This window comes from Phyllostomus discolor, chromosome 5 (assembly GCF_004126475.2).
Source record: "Phyllostomus discolor isolate MPI-MPIP mPhyDis1 chromosome 5, mPhyDis1.pri.v3, whole genome shotgun sequence".
Lineage (NCBI taxonomy): Eukaryota > Metazoa > Chordata > Mammalia > Chiroptera > Phyllostomidae > Phyllostomus > Phyllostomus discolor.
In genome coordinates this window covers 161798684-161821968 of record NC_040907.2, presented here as the reverse complement: position 1 = coordinate 161821968, position 23285 = coordinate 161798684, and the positions used below count along the sequence as shown (strand labels likewise).

Here is a 23285-nt window from a genome sequence, read left to right as displayed (position 1 = left end):
TCAGCAGTCCAATGTACAGATAGGAAAATTGAGGCTTAGATGCACAAGGTAACTTCTCCCAGATCTCAGGGCTCCTGAGGGCATAGCTGCTGTTCCAAACCACATCTTTGGACTCTGGGGCAGAGCCTGCACCCCAACAGCTCTGGCTGATGGATTAGGCACTGGGTGCCAGGCCCCACCGTGAGCGCTTGATACGCTAAAACTCACGTCAGCTCATACCACCCTGTGGGAGATATTTTTATTTTCCCTGTCTTACAGATGAAGAAACCGGGGCTCTGAGAGAGAGAAATAACTTGCCCAAGGTCTCATGCCTCGTGGGAGGGAGAGCTGGTATTCAAGCCCCAGGAGGGCTGCTCTCAGAGTCTGTACATTTGAACACTGCCTTACACTAGCAGGCTCCTGGGAAAAGCCACTTGCATTTAGATGTGGAAACACTGTGTAAGTTTTCCAGCAGTTTTCTTTCTAAAATGAGCTTCTTTTAAATGATTCTAAGAAGCTGAAATGAGGCAAAAGGGAGTAAAAGGTGTATAACAATGTTCCAGATTTCTTTTACCTTTCAATTACAGTTGATATTTAATTGTATTTTATATTAGTTCAAGTGAAGAGCATAAAGGGTAGACAATTATATTATTCATGAAGCGGTGCCCCTGGTAGTTCTAGTACCCACCTGGCCCCACACCACACATAGTTATCATAACACTATCCTGTTGAATTCACGCAGCTACATTCTCTGTGCTGTACTTTCCATCCCAATGACTGTTTTGTAACCACCAATTTGTACTAAATCCCTTCACTTTTCTCACCCAGCCCTCCAACACTCCTCCCCTCTGACAGCCATCAGTCTGTTTTCTGTAACTACGAGTCTGTTTATGTTTCATTTGTTTGTTTATTTTGTTCTGTAGACTCCACGTGGAAGTGAAATCATATGGTATTTGTGTATCTCTTTATGACTTATTTCACTTGGCATAATACCCTCCAGGTCCATCCATGTTCTCCCAAATGGTAAGATTTCACTTTTTCTTTTTATGGCTGAGTAGTGGTCTATTGTACATAGGCACCACAGCTTTTTTATTCATCCTCTATTGATGGGCCCTTGGGTTGCTTTCATGTCTTGACTATTGTAAAGAATGCTGCAATGGACATAGGGGTGCATATATCTTTTCAAATTAGTGTTTTGGATTTCTTCAGATAGATATCCAGAAGTGGAATTTCTGAGTCATAAGGTAGTTCTATGTTTAATTTTTCTGAGAAACCTCCACACTGTTTTCCACAGTGGTTATATCAATTTGCATTCCCACCAACAGTGCGTGAAGGCTCCCTTTTCTCCACATCCTCACCAGCACTTGCCCTTTGGCATTTAGTGATGGTAGCCATTCTGACCTTAGTGAGGTGATGTCTCATTGTGGGCACATTCTCCTGTCTGATAGCTGTGGGTAGGACCTCCAGCACTCTGCTGAATAAGACTGGTGAAAGTGGGCATCTCTGTCTTGTCCCCACTCTTAAGAGAAACACTTAGAGTTTTTGCCCATTGAGTATGATGCTGGCAGTGCGTCTGTCATATATGGCCTGTGTTATGTTGAGGTATGTTCCCTCTATTCCTGCTTTGCTGAGAGTTTTTATCATACATGGGTGATGAATATTGGCAAGTGTTTTTTCTGCATTTATTAATACGATCATGTGATTTTTAACCTTCGTGTGATAGATCACATTAATTGATTTGCAAATAGTGAACTACCTTTGCATCTCAGGAATAAATCCCACTTAAAAGTGGCATGTGATCATTTTAATGTATTTCTGAATTTGGTTTGCTAATATGTTGTTGAGGATTTTTATATCTATGTTTATCTAAGTTATTGGCCTATAATTTTCTTTTGTTGCAATGTCTTTTGTCTGGCTTTTGAATCAGGATAGTAGTGGCCTCATAAAGTGAGCGTGGGAGCCTTTCCTCCTATTACAACTTTTGGAATAGTTTGAGAAGGGTAGGTTTCAATTCCATTAAATGTTTGGTAAAATTTACCCGTGAAGTTGTCTGGTCCAGCACTTTTGTTTGTTGCGAGTTTTTTGATTACTGCTTCCATTTCATTGGTAGCAATGGGTCTGTTCAGGTTTTCCGTTTCTTCCTGATTCAGTCTTGGAAGATTGTATATTTTTAGGAATTTATCCATTTCTTCCAGATTGTTCAATTTGTTGACATATAATTTTCATATTATTTTCTTACAATCTTTTGTGTTTCTGTGGTGTCAGTTATCACTTCTCTTTCATTACTGATTTTATTTACTTGGGTCTCTTATGTTTTCTTGATAGGTCAAATTAAAGATTTATGAATTTTGTTTATCTTTTCAAAAAACATGCAATTGAATTCATGTGGCTCTTAAAAAGAATAGCATAAATCCATTCTATAAAGTATCCCCAATATAGGCTTAAGTGGAAAAAATTAAGCTGCAGAACAGTATTATAGTGTGATACTATTTATATAAAATGTACACACATATACCTCTGTACATGCCTCTGTACATGTGTATATATATACACACATACACATATATACACACGCACACATACACATAATGAGTGGGCATTACTTTCATAATAGTAATAATATAGATAATAATGAAAATAACAAACAAGTTAAGCCACAAGCAGACAATCTGGAATCAACAATCCTAAATTTTTCAAGTTTTTATCACCCATTGTTCAAAAATAAGCTTTCCATATCTTATCTACTTGTTGTCATCTTTTTCTTCCTTCCTTCTTTTCTTTTCTTTTTTCTCCTCCTCCCTCCCTCCCTCCCTCCCTCCCTTCCTTCTTGGATTCCTTCTCACTGCTTTGATGCCAGCTATAAAATGTGCACCTTGCAAGGCAGCCTTCCTTGTGTTTTCGAGGATTCAAATGCAGAGATTCAAATTTGACCTTGACTAGACGCATTTCTGTTGCTCAGGGTATTTCCTAGAGAATGGCCACACTGATTTCATTATATTTCAGGGCAGTTTCTGGAGGGAGGTGCTAACAAATCAGAAGGGGATGCACTTCCCCACCACCTATGAGTCTGTGCTTCTCATTGCCCTCAGCTCCCATGGAGAAGGTCCTGGAGATGAAGGCTTCCGACAAGAAGTCCACCGAAGGCTGAGGGGGCGGCCCTCCCACAGCTCTGTGTCGGCAGAGGAGCAGGTCTGAGACAGGGTCCCACCGCACAGGTCCCTGCTCACGCTTCTTTGAGGACACTTGTGTTCAGCTTTACTATTCTCCCTCTTATTTCCCCTCTTCTTTTACCACCCCCCCAACACACACACACATGTGCACACAGCTGAGAATAAACACCGGTTTGTCTTGTGAAATCTGCACTGCAGGACCACAGGGGAGGACAGAGGTTACTAGGTGAGAGGCCAGGTGGCTTTTGGAGTCAGATACCTGGGCTCCCATCCTAGTTCTGCCATTTACTGCCGTGGGATCTCTCAGTGAATTGCTTAACCTCCCGACTCCTCAGTCTCTTCACCTGAAAAGCGGGACTGGTAATGACCTCTGCCTCCAGCCTGTGGTTTTGAGTGTCTAAGAACATGGACCATGGAGGTAGCAGAACGGCCACCGGTGGTCCTCAGACCTTCCTTTTCCAGTAGGAGGCCAGGACTGAGAACCAGAATGCAGCAGAAGAAATGTGGAGCTAGAACAGGTCGAGGCGAGCAGATGGTCTGGAACAGGGAGAAGACAGGAGAGAGAGAGGATCAGCCCGCGGTAGTCCCAGCGTGTCTCGGATGATGGCGCAAATGTGTGATGTCCACATAGCAATTTCTCATACAGAGGCTGTGCGTCAGAGCTGAAGCCATCTCCAGTGACAGCCCATTGACTAGAGGGGTTCCATTAGGAACAGGCCAGCCAGATGTGGATCCCAGCACACAAGGAAGGATGACCGGTCAATGGATATCTGGGGAGTTATCTACTAAGTGTCTGTACCAGGTCCTCTGGGACAGACAACAGCGCCTGGCACTTAGTGGACACTTGTATGTTTGATAGCTAAATGAACAGATGAGAACATGTATTGAAGACCTACTATGTGCCAGGTAGTGCAATAGGTAGTATACCTATCCTGCCTCATCTAACTGTCCTTATACTCACCGGGACAGTGATTTCATCCCCTTTTATAAATAAGAGCTGAGATACAGACAGGTTATGGAACTTTACCTAAATCTCACAGCAAGTAAGTAGAAAGGCCAACCTGGCTCCCAAATCTGCCCACTTTCCATTAAACCATACCCCCACCCACCTATGGCCTAGAGAGGTATTTCTGACTCGAAGGATCACGTGATCCAACGGAAGAAACCGGCCTATAGAGGGAAAGTGAAGATTGTGCTATCCAGGTTGAAGAGCCCAGGCCCGGGCACACAGAGGGCCCCCCCCCCCCCCCGTGGGGGAAGGGGTGGAGAGCACGTGTTGCAGCACCGCGAGGATGGAGAGAAATTCCTCCCAACTGAGCCCCGGGCTGTGACTCAGGGGGCTGTGGGCCTTTTTCAACCCTGCATCTGCTTCCCTCCTGGAAGGTGAGCCCTTACTCTGCCTGTCTTCACGACTCGGCCCTGCTCTATGCTCAGACGGTGAAGTTCATGATGAAGGCCGGGAGAGATGTCCTGGACGGGCGGCAGCTGGTCAGCACTCTGAAAGGTTTTCATTGGACCGTGTTGCGGGGTCAGTGGCCTGATGGCGGGGAGGGCTGTCAGAACTCAGGGCTGCCACTCCAGTCAGGGGGCTCTGAGGGGTGGAGCCTGTGGCTTAAGGCCTCTCTTAGGGCCAGCCCCACACTGAGTTATAGAATCCCTCTTTCTCGCGGAGATTCCAGTCTTCCAGAAGGGGTAGCTGAGGTCAAGCCTCCCCGTGGCCACCGTCCATTCTTGGTTCTGTCCAAAAGGCTGCCGGGACCAGGTGACAGGCCTTCTGGGGCTTCTCATCCTCTCTCCCACAAGGTCTTTCCCATAGTTCCTTTCAAACTGGTCCACGAAGAATACAGCCTCAAAGGGTGGGACCTGCCTGCTGGGGTCACTTCCATGATCCTTTCCCCCGTGTTGGGGCACTGGGTCTCATTCATGACTCTCAACCTCCACAGAGGCGGCCGATCCCCCTTGACTCTCCTTGCCAGGGTGAGGATAGGCTTGGCCTTGAACTGTTCTGAAGTTACCCCGGGAGCTGGCTGACCAACTGCTGTCATCTTTCTGAGCTCCAGTTTCCCCATGTGTAAGACAGAGATAATACCTGCTGCCCCATGTAATAATAATAGCCAGCATTTACTGAGGGTTTGCCTTATAGCAAGCTGGGTGCCGAGAGCTTCTGCATGCTCTCCCACTTAGTCCTCACACAACCCCTGAGGCGGCAGTACTATCACCACCTTATTATAATACACAGGTGAGCGAACCCAAGGTAGAAAGGTTATGTACTTGTCCAAGGTCACAAATTTACAGCGTGGTGGAGCCAGAATTCAGAATAAGGCCTACCTTCTCCAGGGCAAATGTTCTTCGCTGTTGTGTAACACGGAGGAGTAATTAAAATCTATCAAGGCCTTAGCACATAGTATGTGCTCATTAAATGGTGGCCATGTATCTTTGGCTTGTTATTTACTTAATAAATTACTACATAAACTTTGTCATAAAATTTAAGGAGGACTACCCAGTCCAGCTCTTTTGTTTTTTTATAGATTCAGTTCACCTTTACCCTATCAACACCTTTTCCAAGTGGAAGTTTTAACTGCTTCCCTCCCTCCCTTTCTTCTGTACCCTGAAGCATTTGTTTAACAAACAAACGAAAAAAAAAAGAAAAGAAAAAAAGAAGGAGAAGAAGAAGAAAAGGGAGGTGAGGGAAGTCTGACTTCTTGTTCTAGGTTTAATCCCCTCTGTTAGATAATTGATTTCCTCTTTCTTACCCTTTTAGAAGTCCCTAATTAAGGGCATGTGTGAAGGGCAGTGAGTCCCTTTTAAGGGGCATCTCTCTTTGGGGCCCTGGAGGTCCCCACACCCCTTCCAAACTGGCTTCTGCTTCCTTTCCGGCTGCCGGGCTGACCACAGACATAAGCGGGATATTTGTCTCTGTTTCTGGTGTCCATTTCTGCCATGGTGTCCGGGACCACAGCCACAGAACTAGCCAGCGCCAAAGGCATTCACCCCAATAGAGAAAAGGTCCGAGTTTAAGGAGGCCAAATTGGGAAACGAGGGTCCAACCCCTCTTTGCACAGTGATCAAACGACTCGGAGAGCAGAGCCCCTGGTGGTTGCCTTGGCTTTAGCCCCTTCCCTGTGCAAACCTTGGAGGGAGCTGGGCTCCACCTCCACATTAAGTGCGCCAGCGCGCATGTGCACAGCATGGGCCTGTGGGGGTGGGAGGAACACAGCACTTGGAGTCAGTCCTGTAGGCCTGCCTGCCTATTCCTGTCTCTGGAAACTGGGGGCCTTGCCCCCAGGCCCTGCTCATTAGGAGTGGAAGATGGCGCCGCGTCTTCGGGGTCCGCTGGGACTAGGTGTGTGAAATCGCTACCGCCCAGCAGTGTCAGGCACCCAATAGGTGCTCAGTGGACAGCTACTTGGTGTCCTGTCCCCAGGGCGAATAAATCACAGAAGTCCTGTGTCAGACACAGGTTCCAGTTTGGGGTGTGAAAGAGCTATACTTTGCATCTAGGATCTGGGATGTGTGTTTTGTGCATGGGGTTGGCCACACCCTAAGTGGGAACCAAGAACAGGGGGCCTGGACAGAGCACCAGGCTGACGTCTGAGCCCAAACCAGAGGAGGAGGAAAGGGGAGAACAAAGCCTGGAAATGTGAGCCCCAGGGCCTGGGGGTGGGGTGAGGAGGACTGGAGCACCCGGACTGGGCTAGCTGCCTCCGTGTCATTCGGCCTCTTTTTGTCACATCTGATTGTTCTAAGGAAGCATAAATCTTGGGTTTTAGTTGGAAACTTTTTCTTTAAAGCTGGACGGACCTCTCCAGCACAGGCCTCACTCACATCTGCCTCCCCACAGTGGCTGCTAGGGAGGGGTTCTGCTGGTACGAGTTCAAGTCACGGGTCTCTGGCTGTCTTCCTTACCATGTGTATCATCCTCTCTCTCCCCAGGGATCACTGGCCCAGTGTTTGTGGACTCCCAGGGAGAAAGGCGTATGGATTACTCTGTCTGTGCCCTACAGAAATCCAGAAACGGGTCACCCTTTCTTCCTGTTCTTCACTATAATAGCTGCCAGAAGGGAATCAGGTACTGGTGGGACGTTTCTTCGCCTTTAGATCGTGCTGCAGGAAGAGATCTGGGAGGAGAGGGAGGGCCGGCATCTGGCTGGGAGAGCAGTTTGGGATCCAGCTCCGTGAATCCACCATCCCTTTTTCTGGTGCTCTCTGAATTCAGTGTAAGGATTGGCTTTGGGCCTTGAAGGTGATCTTGCCCGTGATTGTGGGATTGGCTGAGCCACGTTAGATTGCAGTTTAAAACGCAAAACCTACTAATGCACCGCTTCTGATTCTCCAGCAGAGAACGTCACACTCCGAGAGGCTCTGGCTTTTGGGGTGGGAGGGGCGTGGGGCAGGGGCGGGAATGATACAGCGCCACCTAGAGGTTGGGAGCTCAGTCAGGGAAACAGACTCCTCCAGTTATCCTGATCCCCGCACTGCCCTACTCTCCCCTGGACCTGGGTGTTGTCTTGGGTTTCCAGCATTCAGGAAGCCCTGGAAAAAGTCTCTGTGTTTGTTCTTAGCCATAAATCAATGAGAAAACTAAAGGAAGCCCAAAGCTTAATTCAATTGCTACTTGTCTCCACCCCCAGTCCAGATTTGATTTAACACTTTTCCTCTCCTACTCTTAAGGAATGTTAATGGATCAGATTGGATTGGCCCAGGAAATTAAATAACCGTGGCAGACTCGGTCCTCAGGATTGTAGAAACAGGCGTTCTCTGAGCAGGGGCGATGTTTTGGCCCGTGAAATATCAGGGTGCTGTATAACAAGGTTTGCCTGCATCAAACACGGGAGAAAGTCTTAGCAACGCTGGAGAATTGGCACAGCATCGCTGCAATCAGAAGTGACATGGTTTAAATCGAAAGATTGAATCAGCTCTTCTACCCTGCCAAAAGATACTGCTTTCCCTTGAATTAAATTACCTGGAGGCTGGATTTGAAGAGTCTAGGTGAGGCGGGAAAATTGGACGGGGCAGCAGTCAGTTGAATGAAGAGACCAAGGCCTACGTTTTGCCAATGACACGTGTGTCTCATTTGCCCTTGCTCTGTCTGAGACAGAAACAAGTAGACTAAATCAGGTGGGCGCTGACTTCTAATTGTCGTTTTGTTTTGTTTTGTTTTGTTTTAAGACCCGTGAGGAATGTCTCCACTATTACTCGGCCCCACGGCTCCCTCTCTGCGGACAGACACGGCTGTGGGATTTACGGTGAGCTCTGTGCAGGTGAGCTCTCTTTTACAGGTCAGTGTAGGCACCTGGGGCAGATGGCAGGTGAGGGTCCTCCAGGGCAGGGCTTCTCAGTAGCAACAGCACTATTGACAGCTTGGGTGGGATAGTCTCTGCCTGGTGACAGGGGGTGGATTGTCCTGTGCCTTGTAGGCTGCGTAACAGCATCTCTGCCTCCTCCCCGTGGATTCCAGGGGTACCCTCTAGTTGTAAGCACCCAAAATATCTCCAAATGTTCCCAATATGCCCTAGGGGGCCTCCCCCTGCCAAGAACCTCTGCCCTAGGGAAAGCAGCTCCTGAGATTTGAGGCTCAGGAACTTCATTTCTAAGGAGGTAGTTCCCAATGGTTAGGGGCGCAGCCCTGAAATTGGATGGATATTTGAGAGACAACCCTAAGGAGAGCACATAATACATGTTTAGTAAAACGTGGTGGCAGTGTTAGAAGTCATCACTATCATTTCTCTACAATGAGAGTTTCTATACAGAGGGGGAAGTGAGTGCAGTTGCCATGGGACCCAGAGGCAGGTCAGAAGGGTGTTCCTGGAAGAGACGAGACTGGGGGGACTCAGTGCATCCTAACTTGGTCCCTTGTCTGGGTGGCCTCTGGGGCCCCTGCTTGGCAGGGCCAGGCTGGGGCAGGGATGTGTCCCCTTCTGCTCTCGGGCAGGCCTGAGGAATGATATGTCTGTGCCCTCCAGGTGTGACTCCTGTGATTCTCACGATGACCTTTCTGATTAGTGTCTTGGGAACTGCCATCATAGGTCTGATTTTAAGGATGCAGAAGGGAACACTGCAGAGGCAAAACAGAGACATTTGGTGGCAGATCAATTACGATGAAATCACCATTCTGCCCCAGAACAAGGTAAGGCCACACCCAGCCCAGATGTCCACTTTCCTGCTAACTTCTGGTGATCTGTGGAAGGGACCTCATCCAGGAGCTTAGGAGGGCAGAGGCTGGCCCATTTATAAGGCGAGCACTTAACGGAGAGCCTTGAGCCTTGAGTTCCAGTTGTAGGCCTTCCACTTCCTTGGTGAATATCTCAGGGAGCATGAGGTCTGGGCCTCAGCTTCTGAATTCTTAGATTGATCAGGTGGCCCCTAAAGGTCCCTTCAGCTCCACTACCCTGTCAGTGTAAGCTCAAGTATGAAAGCTGGTTTTTGGAAAGCATCTGGTTATTTTCAAAACCACAGTGACCCCTTTAATCCCCCAATGACTAAGACAACAAGGTTCATCTGCTCGACATACACATGTTGCACATCGACTACCGCCTAACATAGCTCCAGGCGTGGGGTGCACTGCAGATGAGATGCACCCCAAGGGAGGCACGTGCTCCGAGAAGTGCCTGCACACTGAGACGGGCGCCTTGCAGACGGAGGGAGTCGATGTCTCAGCATTGCGAAGGCGTCAGAGAGGAGGTGACACTTGGGAACAGTGGGTTTGCTAGTGGTGACCAGGAGAGAAGTAGCAGCACAGAGGATGCCAGGGTGTGGGGTATGCGGGGCTGGGAGGCTTGGCGTATGTTTAATAAGCACGACATTATTTGGTAAGGATATGACATGTACATAATTTCCAAAAGTACCGCCATAATGGTTTTTATGCATATTTTAGCTTGAAATTTTCATGTCTTTTCTTTCTGTCCTTTTTATTTTTGTTACTGACATCAAACACTGTCATCTTTGCAAGCCTATATTGATTATTCTGGAGCATTTATTGCCTAACCGGAAATGTTAGTAAGAAATGCTCTTTAGACTAGAAAGATAGACTTAAGGCTCTGTTCTTTAATAAGGGCTTTTTGTTCTGGGAGGGACAGAGATGGTGGGGTCAATTTGACTTTCAGCTCAATTTATTAAAAACCCAAAACTGAAATAAATTTTATCTCCAAGATCAGCAATTTTACAGCCCTGGCTGGGTAGCTCAGTTGGTTGTGGGTTCAATCCCTGGTCAGGGCACGTACAAGAATCAACCAGTGAATGCACAGATAAGTAGAACAACAAAGAGATGTTTCTTTATCCCTTCCCCCTCCTTTCTCTTTCTCTCTCCCTTATCTCTCTCTCTCTAAAATCAATAAGAAAAAAAAGTTCAGCAAGTTTACAATTTCAGCTAGAACTTGTTCAGCAGTATGTGCTACTCAAGATATTAAGAGGTTAACAAGGTTAACTAGAGGTCCAGCTACTGTTTACTTTGAATTTACATATCAGAATGGATGTGTAAATCCTAAATAACTCAAAGCAAAAAAAAAAAGAGTATTCTATCTAGAATGTTATTGCTTTTATAAGAAGTACTCAAATTAGACCAAGGAATGCAGTTTTGTTCTAACAGATGTTAAGGTTAATTATAAAGATAAGGAGTCTATTATGGGTCAAAATCAAACATTCCTCTAATAATATGTATATATGGTTCCTGTTATATTAACTTTATTTTCCAAACTGTAGTTTGTAAAATTAGTTTCCTTTTAATTAACATTCTTACATATACTACTTATTTAGTAAAAGAGTTATGACTTTTTTTTTAAAAGCTGACTTGGAAGGTACCAAGTCAGGGAGGCTCCAAAATGCCAAGAGCAGGAGACTGGGGTTTATCAGTAAGTCCTTGGGGGTTCTGGGGCTCACTGCTCTGTTCAGGGGGTGAATAACACATTAAGGGTATAGGTGTCATGGGCGGAATTCTGAGCCTCCTCTTCTCTCTTCAGCCAAAGCAGCCCTGGTCCCCCTGGTTTCTACATTAGGGTTCATGGGAAGATTCTCCTTGAAAAACAAAGTTCCTTTGCTTTAAAGACATCCCCTAGGTATTGGGGAGGTGCTGGGTGTATCACACAGAAAGGTAACATGGTTAGATGTCTATTTAGGAAAATAACTCTGGCATCGGATCATACATCTAGTTCAGTGCCAGAGCCAGCACTTGACTTTGGGTAGTCTGACCCCAGAGCCTGCCCACTATGTGTGGTGGTGCAGATGCAAGACTGATGTGTGTAGCTGTTAGGCAGTCATACTTCTGGTCAGAGAGATCAGGGTTCGAGCCCTGGGTCTCCCTTGATACTCATTTTCCTGACCTACACAAGGCAGTCTCTTCATGACTTGCTCATTCTTGAGAGCACCTGGATTGTGTCTGTTTTACAGCTGGCCCAGAAAGGCACACCTGTGTCGAGAGGGGACAGCAGCAATGCCCCTAGTGTGATGATTTCTGGGGACTTCAGCGCCTTTGTCAAGAGTCAGCGGGGGAAGAGCTCTTTCGTGCCCCAGCAGGGCTTTACCAGGTACTCCTGAGAGCAAGGTGGCTGTGTGAAGTGTGCGTCTCTGCCCCATTCTCTGCATGCCCTTTCTGCAGGCAGGACATTCTGAATGGGAGAGCATTCTCCAAGTAAACAACAGGTAGTCTTCTGACTCCAGACTCTGTTTCTCCACTTTAATGTGCTCATGAATCATCAGAGGCCCTCACTGAAATGCAGATTCTCTTTCAGCAGCTCTGGGGTGGGGCCTGAGAGTCTGCCTTTTCCCTAACCCACTCCTAGGTGATTCCTATGCTGGCTTCTGCATTAGACTCATCTGCTTTCTATGACTACGGTCATATTCCACATCTGCTTGGTCCAAGATGGCACCCACTACCGCCATGTGACTATTAAACATTAGTGTGACTGGGGAACTGACTTTTAAATTTTACATAATTTTCATTTAATGGGCGACACGGGGCTAGTATCTATCTTATCGGATAGTAGAGTGTTAGAGCGTGCGTTATTTCATTGTCGGTATGTTGGCACCGATGAGTCAGTTGTGGGTATTGATGCCTCTACCGTATAAACTGGTACCTGCTGAGACCTGCAGTGTAATTCCTGCCTGCCCCCTTTCACCCTCTTTTGCACACGCTCAGCTATGGTGGCTGTCTCTGTTTAGCAAGAAGGTCAAATCCCCCAGAGGAAAATTTTGTAAAGAAAAAAAAAGTCTCTATTGATTCTTTGAAATGGAAGTCCCAGAGAATAAAGTAAGGCAGAAAGCTCCCAGCGAGGGAAGACTGGTTCTTGCTTTAAATTGGGTTTAGCAAAGATTGGAGCCAAATCATTTCCTGGGCAACTAAACCTATTTTTCTACGTGTTTGCTTGAGTTTTCAAATGACAAAAGAAAAACCTCCTTGGATATTGTCGCCTGTAGAACCCAGAGGGCCTCCAATCATATACAACTATTGATACATCACAGTCCACTAGCCATGTAGAGATGGAGGCCAGAGACCTGTGGCATGCCATTAGTGGTTAATCCTTGTGGAATGTTTCCCCTCCTCTCCCTGAAATGCATCACTGGGTTCCCCACATCTGTTGACTGTATGAAAGTTTCCAAACCCTTCAACAAGGGGCCCAAGGCTCTCTGTTGCCTAGCCCCAGTCTACTTTCAGAACCTTTTTTCTTTTCTTCTTGACCAACGTCCTGTACTCATCCAGTTGGTCTTGTTGATTATGCCTTGTATGTTTCACTATCAGGCAGTACCACGCCTGCTGCCCCCTCCCGCACCCCAACTGTCACCTTCTTATCCTTCGAGGTTCAGCTTAAGCGTCACCTCTTCCAAGGAGCCTTTCCTTCATCCCACAGGGATCCTTTCCTCCTTGGAACTCCCATCACAGTCCTGAGTTCTTTGCTATTCATCCCATAGTAAAAGTGGCAGATCTTGCTAATCCCATAGCAAAAGTGTGCCCATGGTAAAAGTGCCACACTTAATTCACACTGAGCCTTTCCTTCTCTTGTGTCCAGATTCTATCTCTTCTTCTACCCAGGTCGTTCCAGCTTATGGTGTATTTTTGTGGTGGTTGATTAAGTGACTCTCTAAAAGCAGACTCAATAGGTAATAACAATAAGATATGCATTTACTGAAAACTTGCTATGCGTCAGGCATTTAGTTAACAAGTGTTAACATATTTTAAGATTTAATCCTCGCAATAATACTATGGGATCAGTATTATTTTTAATCTCCATTGTACAGATGAGGCTATGGAGGCTGGGAGAGGTTAAATCCCTTGTTCAAGGTTATGTTGGGAGTAAGTGGGAGGAATGGTCTTTGAACCAGGTATCTGACTCCAGACTTACTTTTATGACCTTAACTCCAAATTCCTCTGAATGATGATGGATGTTCCAGTTCTGGCTGTACTGCCCACAGATTTGTGCCCTTGGACAAGTTACCTAGCCTCAGTGATCCCATCTGGGAATGGGCCAATCATTCCCACCTTGCAGGACTGTGATGTCTGTTGCACCTTATGGGTTGAGCACCTAGCTCAGTGCCCGGGGTAGCACAGTGTCATCCTAGGGCTGATTTGGGCAGTGAGGAGCTTGATGATCCTTTTCATAGGCCAACTTCTTCCCTGTCCTCCTGCTCCCCTTCCTAGCTCTTTCTGAGTAGAGCTTTTTCTGGGTCGCCTTGGGTTAAGCACATTTCACTTTGTCTCTGGTTCTAGGGAAACCATGTGGCCCTCTGCTATGTTGGTGACCGAGCAGAAGCCTGGATCAGGAAGCCATCTGTGCTGCAGGAAATCCAGCTGGTGGGGTCCCTGCCCTGGGAGGAGACAAAGCAACGCTGTTCTTTGGCCCTCATTGCTGGGTCCCCGTTCCCACCTGGCCTGGGAGGGGCCCCAGTCCACAGGAGCATGGGTGGAAAGCAGCTTCCCTTACCTTGGTTCACCATCTGCAGCCTCACCACAGCCCCCCAACTTTAGAACTCAGACTTTTTGGCCTGACTCTGGCACCTGAGGCCTGGGATACCTCCTAGCCTTGCTCATTTCCCTTAATTCTTCTTGGCCTTAATTCTGCATCTTTAGTCTTTCTGTCTGCGATGGCTGCTCACCTCCCTTGAACCTGGTCCTCAGAGGAAGTCAGGCTCATGGGGTCTGACTTCTTGCTCCGAATCTGTGATCTGTCATGGCCCACACAGTGGCGTTGAGGCTATAAACACCAGGAGGCAGGGCTGGTTCTATTTACTATGACGTGATTTTAATTAATCCCTGTAGCTAAGGTCAGACTTTGACCTTCCTCTTGTTTATATGCCAGAGGCTGACTGCCTGGATTAGCCTCCCCTCCCGCTCTGCCACTCACAAGTGGTATGATCTTCAACATGTTACTTTAGCTTTTGGATATCAGTTTCCTCATCTGTAAAATGGGAGCAGTTCAAGTTCTTACCTCACAGGGTCTTTGGGAGAATTAACTGAAAGTCTATAAAGCACATAGTATAGTCCCTAGCACAGAAGACATACTATAATCTTATGCTGTTATTACCGTTATTATTTTCAGGTGTATGAATTGAGGCATGAAAACATTGTTCCCTTCTTTGGTGTTTGCATTGTCACTCAGTATTGTAAAAAAGGAAGTCCTAAGGTAAGTCAAACAGCAAATCTTACCTTAGGTTTGACCTGCCACAGCTGGTGAAGACCCTTATCAATGCTTTTGCCCCTTGGTCCGAGAACAGTTCCTCTGGTCTAATGGCAAGACCTGAATTGTCCTGTTGGGCTGCCTGCAGGGGATCAGATTAGCAGTGGAGTGGCTGAGTGTCTGGTTTCCTTTGTTCTGGATGGAAAGCGGCTGAGCTTGGTTTCAGCTCCTTAGCAGTCACAGCTACCCCTCCCTAAATTGGATCGCTGGGCCCACCCCGCCCATGGTAGGTGACCATCCACTTTATGTCAGGAACAAGGATGTGTTTGTAAAACTCAAGACTGTAACTTCCTCAACATTGAGTCAGATTATGATATTTCCTAAAATTTTTTCAGCTCTGTCTTGGGTTGTTTTCGTTCTGATCAAAACCATCCAGTGTTTCAGAACCAAAGCTGTTGGACATATGGAGCCACTGTGCTTCCGGTTGAATCACTGGTGCCATTTTCAATAACTGTGCCTTTCAGGATGTTTTGTGAAATTCTGATACTGAAATGGATTGGATATTCAAGCTCTCATTTGCATAGAACATAGTCAATGTGAGTATGACACAAACTATTTTAAAGAACAAACACCATAGTGTTTTTTGAATTGTTTTGTGTTGTGTATTAAATCAAGCCAGAATTTTCCCGAAAAGTCTGGTCCTTCTGAGATCTCCTCTTCAAACAAAGTGATCCCACTTCTACAATCTACCACTTCAAAAAAAATATATACCACTTCAGTCAAATTTTCCATTCTTTTCTCTCCCCTTGATCTCAGGTAAATATCAAGAGAGTAAAGTATTTTGTATCATTGTTGGAAGGGAGGCTAGGTTTACCCAATCAGGAAATCATGGTATTTCCATTTCAGGACAGAAGTTTTTACTCAAAAGAAAATCTAATTGCTAGACCATAAAGCAACTGGAGAGAGAATTCCGAATACTCCTTCTTTTTCCTGGGTCCTCTGTTCCTCTCCCAGAAAGTGGGGATCAGAGCCACAGTACCAGCAAGGCTGTCACACAGCGATATAGCTCTGCAGATTTAAATAAGCAGGCAGAATCTTTGCTTTGGGCAAAGAGGCCTGTGGTGGCAGTTAAAAAAGAGGATAATAATAATAGTAGTAGCTAAAATATATTTACTTTGGCCCCAAGACTTTCCAGTACCTGTATATATTAATTTACTTAATTTTCACAACAAAGCATAGGGTAGATCTATTATTATCCCCATTTCACAGGTGGGAGGTAAGTCAGATGGGCCATGTCAGTGTGGACCTGAGGCTGATCTCTTCAACCTGGGCTAAAATGCAGCTGTCCTTTCGAAACTCACTGCATCTGTTTTCACCATAGCAGGGAGGGCCAGTCCTTGGATTGGGTTCCGGTGCGGAAGCCTCTCAGTGTGACAACAATCAGGGCTGGCCACCACCTGTCAATCAACAGTCCATTCATCAACCAGTAGACTCCTGTGGGCAAGACCCAGCCTGCGTGTTGGGAGGGATGCAAAGGTGAAACAGAAGCTCTGCCCTTTTGGAGTACAGGGCCAGTGAGTGACTCACTGAGTGACTTCAACTTTCGGTCTCCTCTGTGGACCTCAGCCTCTGTGTAGGTGAATGGATGATGTTGGCCTGTTGATATCCAAAGGCTGGTCTTTCTCGAGGACTTAATTGCTCTTCGTTTCTGAGAAGCTGAGTCTTAACGGCCTTGTGAGACTTTGACTTCCTAGGCCTTAAGGGGAAGTAATTTAGACAGAAATGATCTTGTGATTGGGTCTCTTTGGATGACACCGAGCCAACACTGTTATTTCGGTAAACTCCACTGAGCATCTGTTAATGATTTATCTGACTCTGGGCACCTTGGCAGAAAGACAAGGACTTGTTTCTAAGTTTAAATGGCTTAAAATCTAGCTAGAGAAAAAAAAATTGTCAGGAAATGGCCATATAAAATGATTGAAGTGGCAGTGGCACAGTTCTGAAGTGGACTGTGACGTGGCATCCTCTCCTACTCTGCTCTGATCTCCCTCCCTTCACCCCCTTTCCCTTCCCTGCCCGGCAAGCCCAGGGAAGTACTCCAGACTTCCAACAATCTGTCTCCTGCCCCACTGAAAACAGCTGACATCATTTCTACTGGATGTGAAGAGAAAGCTAGTGAATTCTCCCCAAGGTGGGAATGCCCAATAGATTTAGCCTTTTCAGTTTGGGCATTTGGCTATCAAGAAGCATTAAGCCAAAAGTTTCTCTGGAGTAATGCTGGGGTGGGTGAGAATGATAATTAAAGGGGGGAAATCTCAGCCCTGTCTTGGCGTAGCTCAGTGGATTGAGCGCGGGCTGCGAACCAGTGTCGCAGGTTTGATTCCCAGTAAGGGCACATGCCTGGGTCGCAGGCCACGGCCCCCAGCAACCGCACATTGATGTTTCTCTCTCTCTCTCTCTTTCTCCTTCCCCTTGCTCTCTAAAAATTAAAATAAATAAAATCTTAAAAAAAAAGAAACAAAAAGAAAAAGGGGGGAAATCTCCTGAGTGACGTCAGCTACCCTAGGTCAGAGTCTGTCCCCTACTCTATGCCAGAACGACAACTTGGAACCTTGTTTTGGAGGGATCCCTTTCTGTTGAAATGAAGCGTGCACACGATGGAACTGTGTAAGGAAGTCACGGTGAGCTAGGCTAAGGCACGTTGAGGCCCTTCAAGACCCATTACTGTGCCAGCATTCCTTGAAAGGGGACTTCAGGTGATTTCTTAGAGCTTTACCGTGGGTGACTTTGGCAGGAAGCCAGGCACTGGGCCGAGCCCTGGGGTCAGACTGTGCCTCTGGCCACCACAGACCAACCGTAAGAACAGCTTCTCTCCTGGGGCCCATTGGACCAGAGCCACCTCCACACCAGGCATCAGAGAGATGCCGGGATGCCACAGACTTTTCAAAATAATGGAAGCGTATTGATTGAACACCTGGTTTTGGTCAAACCTGCTCCTGGTCAAGGAGGGCTCAGAGGAATAAGGCTCCTTGTTCTGTCCCCAAGGAGTCCAGCCAGCTGGGGAAGGAGCCTTGGAGATATAATAGTCTTAAGTGAGAGATGGGTCTCCATTTCTAAGGAAGAGGAGTCTCGATGGATTAAGAGGGTGAAGGGCAGTTGACATAGAAGTTGTGTAGGGGGTTTGAAGCCTGGCTCTGCTACTTACTGACCAGGTGACCTTAACCACCCTGAGCTTCGGTGTCCCTGTGAATAAAATACAGGTAACAGGAGTGCCTACCTCACGGCATTGTTGTGAGGATGAAAGTATATCAAATGGTTAGAACCATGCCTACTTCATTGAAGGTATCTCATGAATATTGTCAGCATTGGTAGGGCCAGTACTGTTACTGTTGCCACAGATAACTCCATTGCTAGTACTCAAAAACATGCACTTTCTTATCTTATCCCTGTGGGGTAAGTCTGCCCTGTCCGGATATAGCAGCCACCAGCCCCATGTGACCATTGAACCCTGGCAATGTGACTCATCCAAATGTGATGTGCTCTATGTGTAAAATAGATGCCAGATTTCAAAGACTTAGGAAAAAAATAAATTATATAATATTTTTATGTTGGTTACATGTTAAATGATAATATGTTAATACATTGGGTTAAATAAGCTATATTATTGAGCATAGTTCTGCCCGTTTAATGAGAAAGTTAAGATTGTACCTGTGGCTTGTATTATATTTCAAGTGGACGGTGCTCTGAGTAATTCACAATGAACTTATTAATTCATCAACTCCAGTATTAATATTAATATTCACTCCATCTCACAGGGAAAGTGTGAGACTGAGCTGGCATAACCTGCCCAGCTGGTAGGAGGCAGATGGGGGCTTGAAGCCCATCTGTCTGTAGAGCTGGGCTGGGCTGCATTTCCTCCCTGTTAAGTACCAGAAAGCACAGACGTGGGACCCAGAGACAGGAGCCCTGGGGGCCACCCCCAGCTTTCCAACAGGAAAATAAAAGTAACTGGTAGACGGGTAGGTGACAGAATTGCCTAACGCATAACACCTGGCACATAAATCGTGCACCTCTCATTGTTCAATTTGTTCTCCGACAATGTGCATGCACCCATGCATTTCCGTCAGGCTGGAAGAACAACCACCACACCAGAGAGACAGTGCTGTCTCCCGGAGAGGCCTACAGACCTAGGATTCTGAGTATCCCCAAACAAGTGGTTTATGCCCTATGGAATGAGCTCTACTAATACCCCTGATGTCAGGGGGGATCGGTGGCGACCGGAATGTAAAATGTCTCGTGCCCGGGGTTGGCCTGGCAGTAGTGAGGCAAGGGACAGTTGTGGGTGTCAGGGGGGCCCTGATGCATGGCGAGGCCTCTGTGAGGTTGGCGAGCACTCTGGATGGGACACAGGGCTCCCCAGATTTCAAGCCCAGGCCTGGCCAGTGAGTGCCCGGAGAAGCTCCGGAGAACTCTAGCCAGGCCCTCCCAGGCCCAGCTGAGTGGGTTGCATGTCCCAAATGTGATTCACCTATATTTTCTCACAAAAACAAGCCACGTTGATGAAGGAATGCAGCCTCTTGATTTGGCGGGTAAGGGCAACGTCGGTGTGTTCTCTGTCCTATAAGTTTCCTTATTACTTTCTGCATTAGCCTGTATTTCTAAGGCAGTATTGGCTGAGGGCTCTTGCTGAGACCGTGACTCAGCCTGGCATCACCATTGAGGAAGAGGCGAGTCCCTGAGCTGGTGCCCGGGAGGCCCAAGGACCCCGTCTCTGGGTGCAGCAGTCCATTCGGGGGCCCTCCACACCTTCCTCCTTGCTGGAACACGGATGGCCAGTGCTTCCTCGTGGCCACGCCCATGGGCGACCTTCCCCCTTCTCCGCTGGGCTTGAGATTCATTTGAACCTGGCTGTTCTTGCATAAGGGTGTTAGGAGGATCAGGTGCCCTTTGACCCAGCCTCCTCTTCCTCTACAGTCACCCAGGGCGCTGGACATGGCCAAATCCAGTGGTTTCGAAGAAGCTGCGCTTCGCAGGCAGCCCAGTCTGGGTTCGTATCCCAGCTCTGCCCCCACTCCTTGGGAGCGGTTTAAGACCCTAAGCTTCCTCATTATGAAACAAAGGAGGAGAATAGTAACCTACCTCAGAAAAGGCTAAATGGGATGCGATGTATAAGGTACCCTGTTCCCAGGACTTCCATGCACATTTCAGAGTGTCTCCAAAGAGAGGCTTAGGGTTACCTGTTCGTTCATCACAAATCCACATTACAGCCTGGATGTCCATGGAGCCTTGTGGCTAAACTGAAGTAATCACTTCTCACTCTCTGCCCTCCATAGGCTTTTTTTTTTTTTTTTTTAATCAGCAAAGGAGCCGTTGGTCAGGGGCCTGGACTTGGGAGCCACACTGCGGAATTCCCAGTCCAGCTGCACTGCCGGCTGGCTGTGTGACCTGGGCCAAGGTCATTTCTCCCTTTTCTCAACCACCATGAGGTTGAGGAGAGGACCACCCACCTCCAGGAGTCCCTAGGGGTTACATGAGCTAGGTTAAGTGAGGGACTTAGGACGCTACCTGGCATACGGTTAGCACTCTAAACCTAAAACAAAACAATACCAAACAACAACAACAACAAAACAGAAAATCTGGTAAAAGCCTTGAGAAAGGGCACTGTCATTTTTCACTGTTCACTCCGAAACCTCTAGGCTGAGGCAGGTGAGAGGAGGCCCAGGCGCCCTGGGCTGACGCAGGTTCATCGGCTCTGCGACGGCCCTGTACCTGTGACATGCTGAGGCTGTCGGTCTCTGCTAGTTCCCAAACAAAATATTCTAAAAATAAATGGTTCAGAGATTCAGATTAAAGATGTAGAGGGACTTGATGTCAGTATTGTGAGTCCTAGAAACTGGCTTTCTCATCAGGCCGTTGAGGAAGGTAAGGAAATGAAAACCCTCTGTCTCCCTCTGTCTCCCCCGACGGTTGGGGTTGGCTTCTGCACTGCAGTTAGTCATTTGCCCTTAGCCTTCGCGTCCCCACTCCCAGGTCCGCCCTCGGAAACACCAGGGAAATGCAAGCACCCGCCTCTCGGCTCGTGTTTCAGGCACGATAGTTCTCATTTTCCAACCTGATCTCTCCGTCTCCCTGGCCTTCCCAAGCCATGGTTTCCCTCCCCGACTCCAGGCCTCTCTTCAAACCCCTCTCCGCCCATGGGAAGACCCCCCCCATACCCCGTCTCCTTGCTGAAGGAGAACTATCACTACCTTTCTGTTTAAAAATTTAAGTTTATTGGGGCAATGCTGTTTAATAACACTATATAAGTTTCAGGTGTACAGTTTTATTACACATCGTCTGTATATTGCATTGGGGGTTCACTATCCAAAGTCTGGTCTCCTTCCGTCCCCATGTATTCGACCCCCTTTACTCTCTTTGTCTTACCCCCGCCTCCTTTCCCTCTGGTCACCGTCATACGTACTGTGGCCGCTGGGGTGATGTCTGAGTTGGGAGAAGTAGTCATTGTCCCGGCTCAGCTGGGCGACCTGAAATGAGTCACTGTTCTTGTCTGTAGTCCTCTCTGTCCCATCACATCTTCCTGCCCTCTCAGCAGGTATCTGCTGGTGTCTGTGAGTTTGTTCGTTCATTGCTTTCTGTTTTAGATACCACTTACGAGCGGGAGCATCTGGGTCTTGTCCTTCTCTGTCTGATTTATTTCACTTAACGTGATGCTCTCAAGATCCATCCGTGTTCTTGCAAATGGCATATTTCATGTTCTGTGGCTGAGTAGTATCCCGTTATATACACAGGCCACACCTTCTTTATCCCATCGTTCACTGAGGGACACCCAGGTTGTTTCCAGGTCTTGGCTACGATATCATTGCCTTTCTGACTCACTTCCCTTGGTAAGCATTTCCAATTAGTTACATAGTCTTTATCGTATTTATACACATGATTCATTATAATGTAAGTGGATATTTACTTTGTGTCATGCTCCATGTCTGGTGTCTCATGTGCATTATCACATCTAATTTCCACAGCCGCCCTGTAGGGCGGGGTTCATTGCCATTGCCATTTTAACAAGAAGACTGAGGCTGACAGAGATAAGGTAACCTGCCCTCCCCTGAGTGGTAGAGCTGGGATTTGAACTCAGGAGCCTGACCACTAGGTCATATTTGTTTGAAGATGGTCTTGCCTTCATGGTTCCACACTGAGGGACTAGACATTGTTTTCTTCTCTTTGAGCGTCTGTGACCTGGTCGATGCCTTAGGGGAGGGGCTGTGCCAGTGGCTCTTGCACAAATGAACAGAGTAGCTATGCCACCCACCCTGGGTCTGTGCGTCTGTGTTCCTTTCCACCTGTCTCCGCTTCCCCTGGTGTCCATCGGCACCTGCCCTGATTCACTTGCTCGTTTGCACCCTCCCAGGGCATGCTGTCCCTTCATAGGAGCCCACTGAGCTCCCACAGAAACCTGAAGCCTTCCAACTACCTGGTGGACGGTCGGATGCAGGTGAAGCTGTCGGGGTTTGGGCTGTGGGAGCTCAAGTATGGCCAGACATACAGAACCTATGAGAAAACGATGGACCACTCAGGTAACCACTGGCAGGTCTTGGACCCACTAGCTATGGACAGAGTGGTAGGGAGGTTCCTTGCCCCATTTCTGATTCCTGATGCTCGTGGGCACCTTCCTTTGGAGCCGGCGGCATGTGGCTGCTCTGCTCACCCAGGGCGACGAGAACAGGTGGCAGGGGCCGCTGGGGTGATGTCTGAGTTGGGAGAACTAGCCATCGTCCCAGCTCAGCTGGGCGACCAGAAGCGAGTCACTGTCCTTGTCTGTAGTCCTCTCTGTCCCATCACATCTTCCTACCTCTCAGAGCAGAGTGATGATCTGCCATGCACTTTGAGGATGAAGAGTTTAGCAGTTCTCTGTTCTCTCTGTGTTCCCGTATCACTTGGGAAGCTTTTAAAAATACGTAGGGCAGACAACTGTACTTGAACAATTAAAAAAAAAATACTTAGGGGCTGGGTCCCACCCCACATCCACTGCGTCAGAAGGTGGGGTCTGGGCATCGTAATGTTTTTAAGAGCTCCCAGGTGGTTCTGGTAAGACCCACCATCTGGAGTCCACCCCTCCTTCTCATGAGAGCAGCTGAGGCTTGAGGACTCTTCCTGCGTGTCCAGAGTTAACCGAGCGCTCTTGAGTCTCACTCCATATGTGACCGGGCCCTGTTGAGCCCAGAGCCCTCAGCACTGACCCCCTCTCCCTGGAGCAGCACGTGGCCAGCAGCTCTGCTGAGCGCGTGTGGGAGGTTCTGGAACGGGGGTAGGATGTGTCCTCCAAGAAAGACCCGGGGCAATTCAAAGACCTGCCAGGTCCTACTTCTCCATCTTCCGATATATTTTGTTTTAATGAGTATAACCTATAATAATATAAACCTATACACCTCACTGAAAATGAAGGTAAGTGCATAAAATATCCAGAATAGGTAAATCTGGAGACAAAATGCGGACCGGTGGTTTTCAGGGACTGGGGATGGAGAGGAGGAGGAGGGAG

At 47.5% G+C, this 23285-nt stretch overlaps 1 protein-coding gene across 1 annotated transcript in view; it reads left to right on the top strand.

Annotated features, from left to right (window-relative positions):
* Positions 1 to 6838: 6838 nt before the first annotated feature.
* The window catches only part of LOC114497038 (guanylate cyclase 2G-like), a 30946-nt gene continuing 14499 nt past the window's right edge, over positions 6839 to 23285 (top strand). The window contains 9 exon segments of the mRNA XM_036027527.1: positions 6839 to 7218; positions 8319 to 8428; positions 9113 to 9276; positions 11532 to 11628; positions 11631 to 11668; positions 13846 to 13929; positions 14675 to 14758; positions 15277 to 15348; positions 22158 to 22721. Coding sequence (XP_035883420.1) covers positions 7127 to 7218; positions 8319 to 8428; positions 9113 to 9276; positions 11532 to 11628; positions 11631 to 11668; positions 13846 to 13929; positions 14675 to 14758; positions 15277 to 15348; positions 22158 to 22721 — 1305 coding nt within the window. The 5' untranslated portion in view covers positions 6839 to 7126.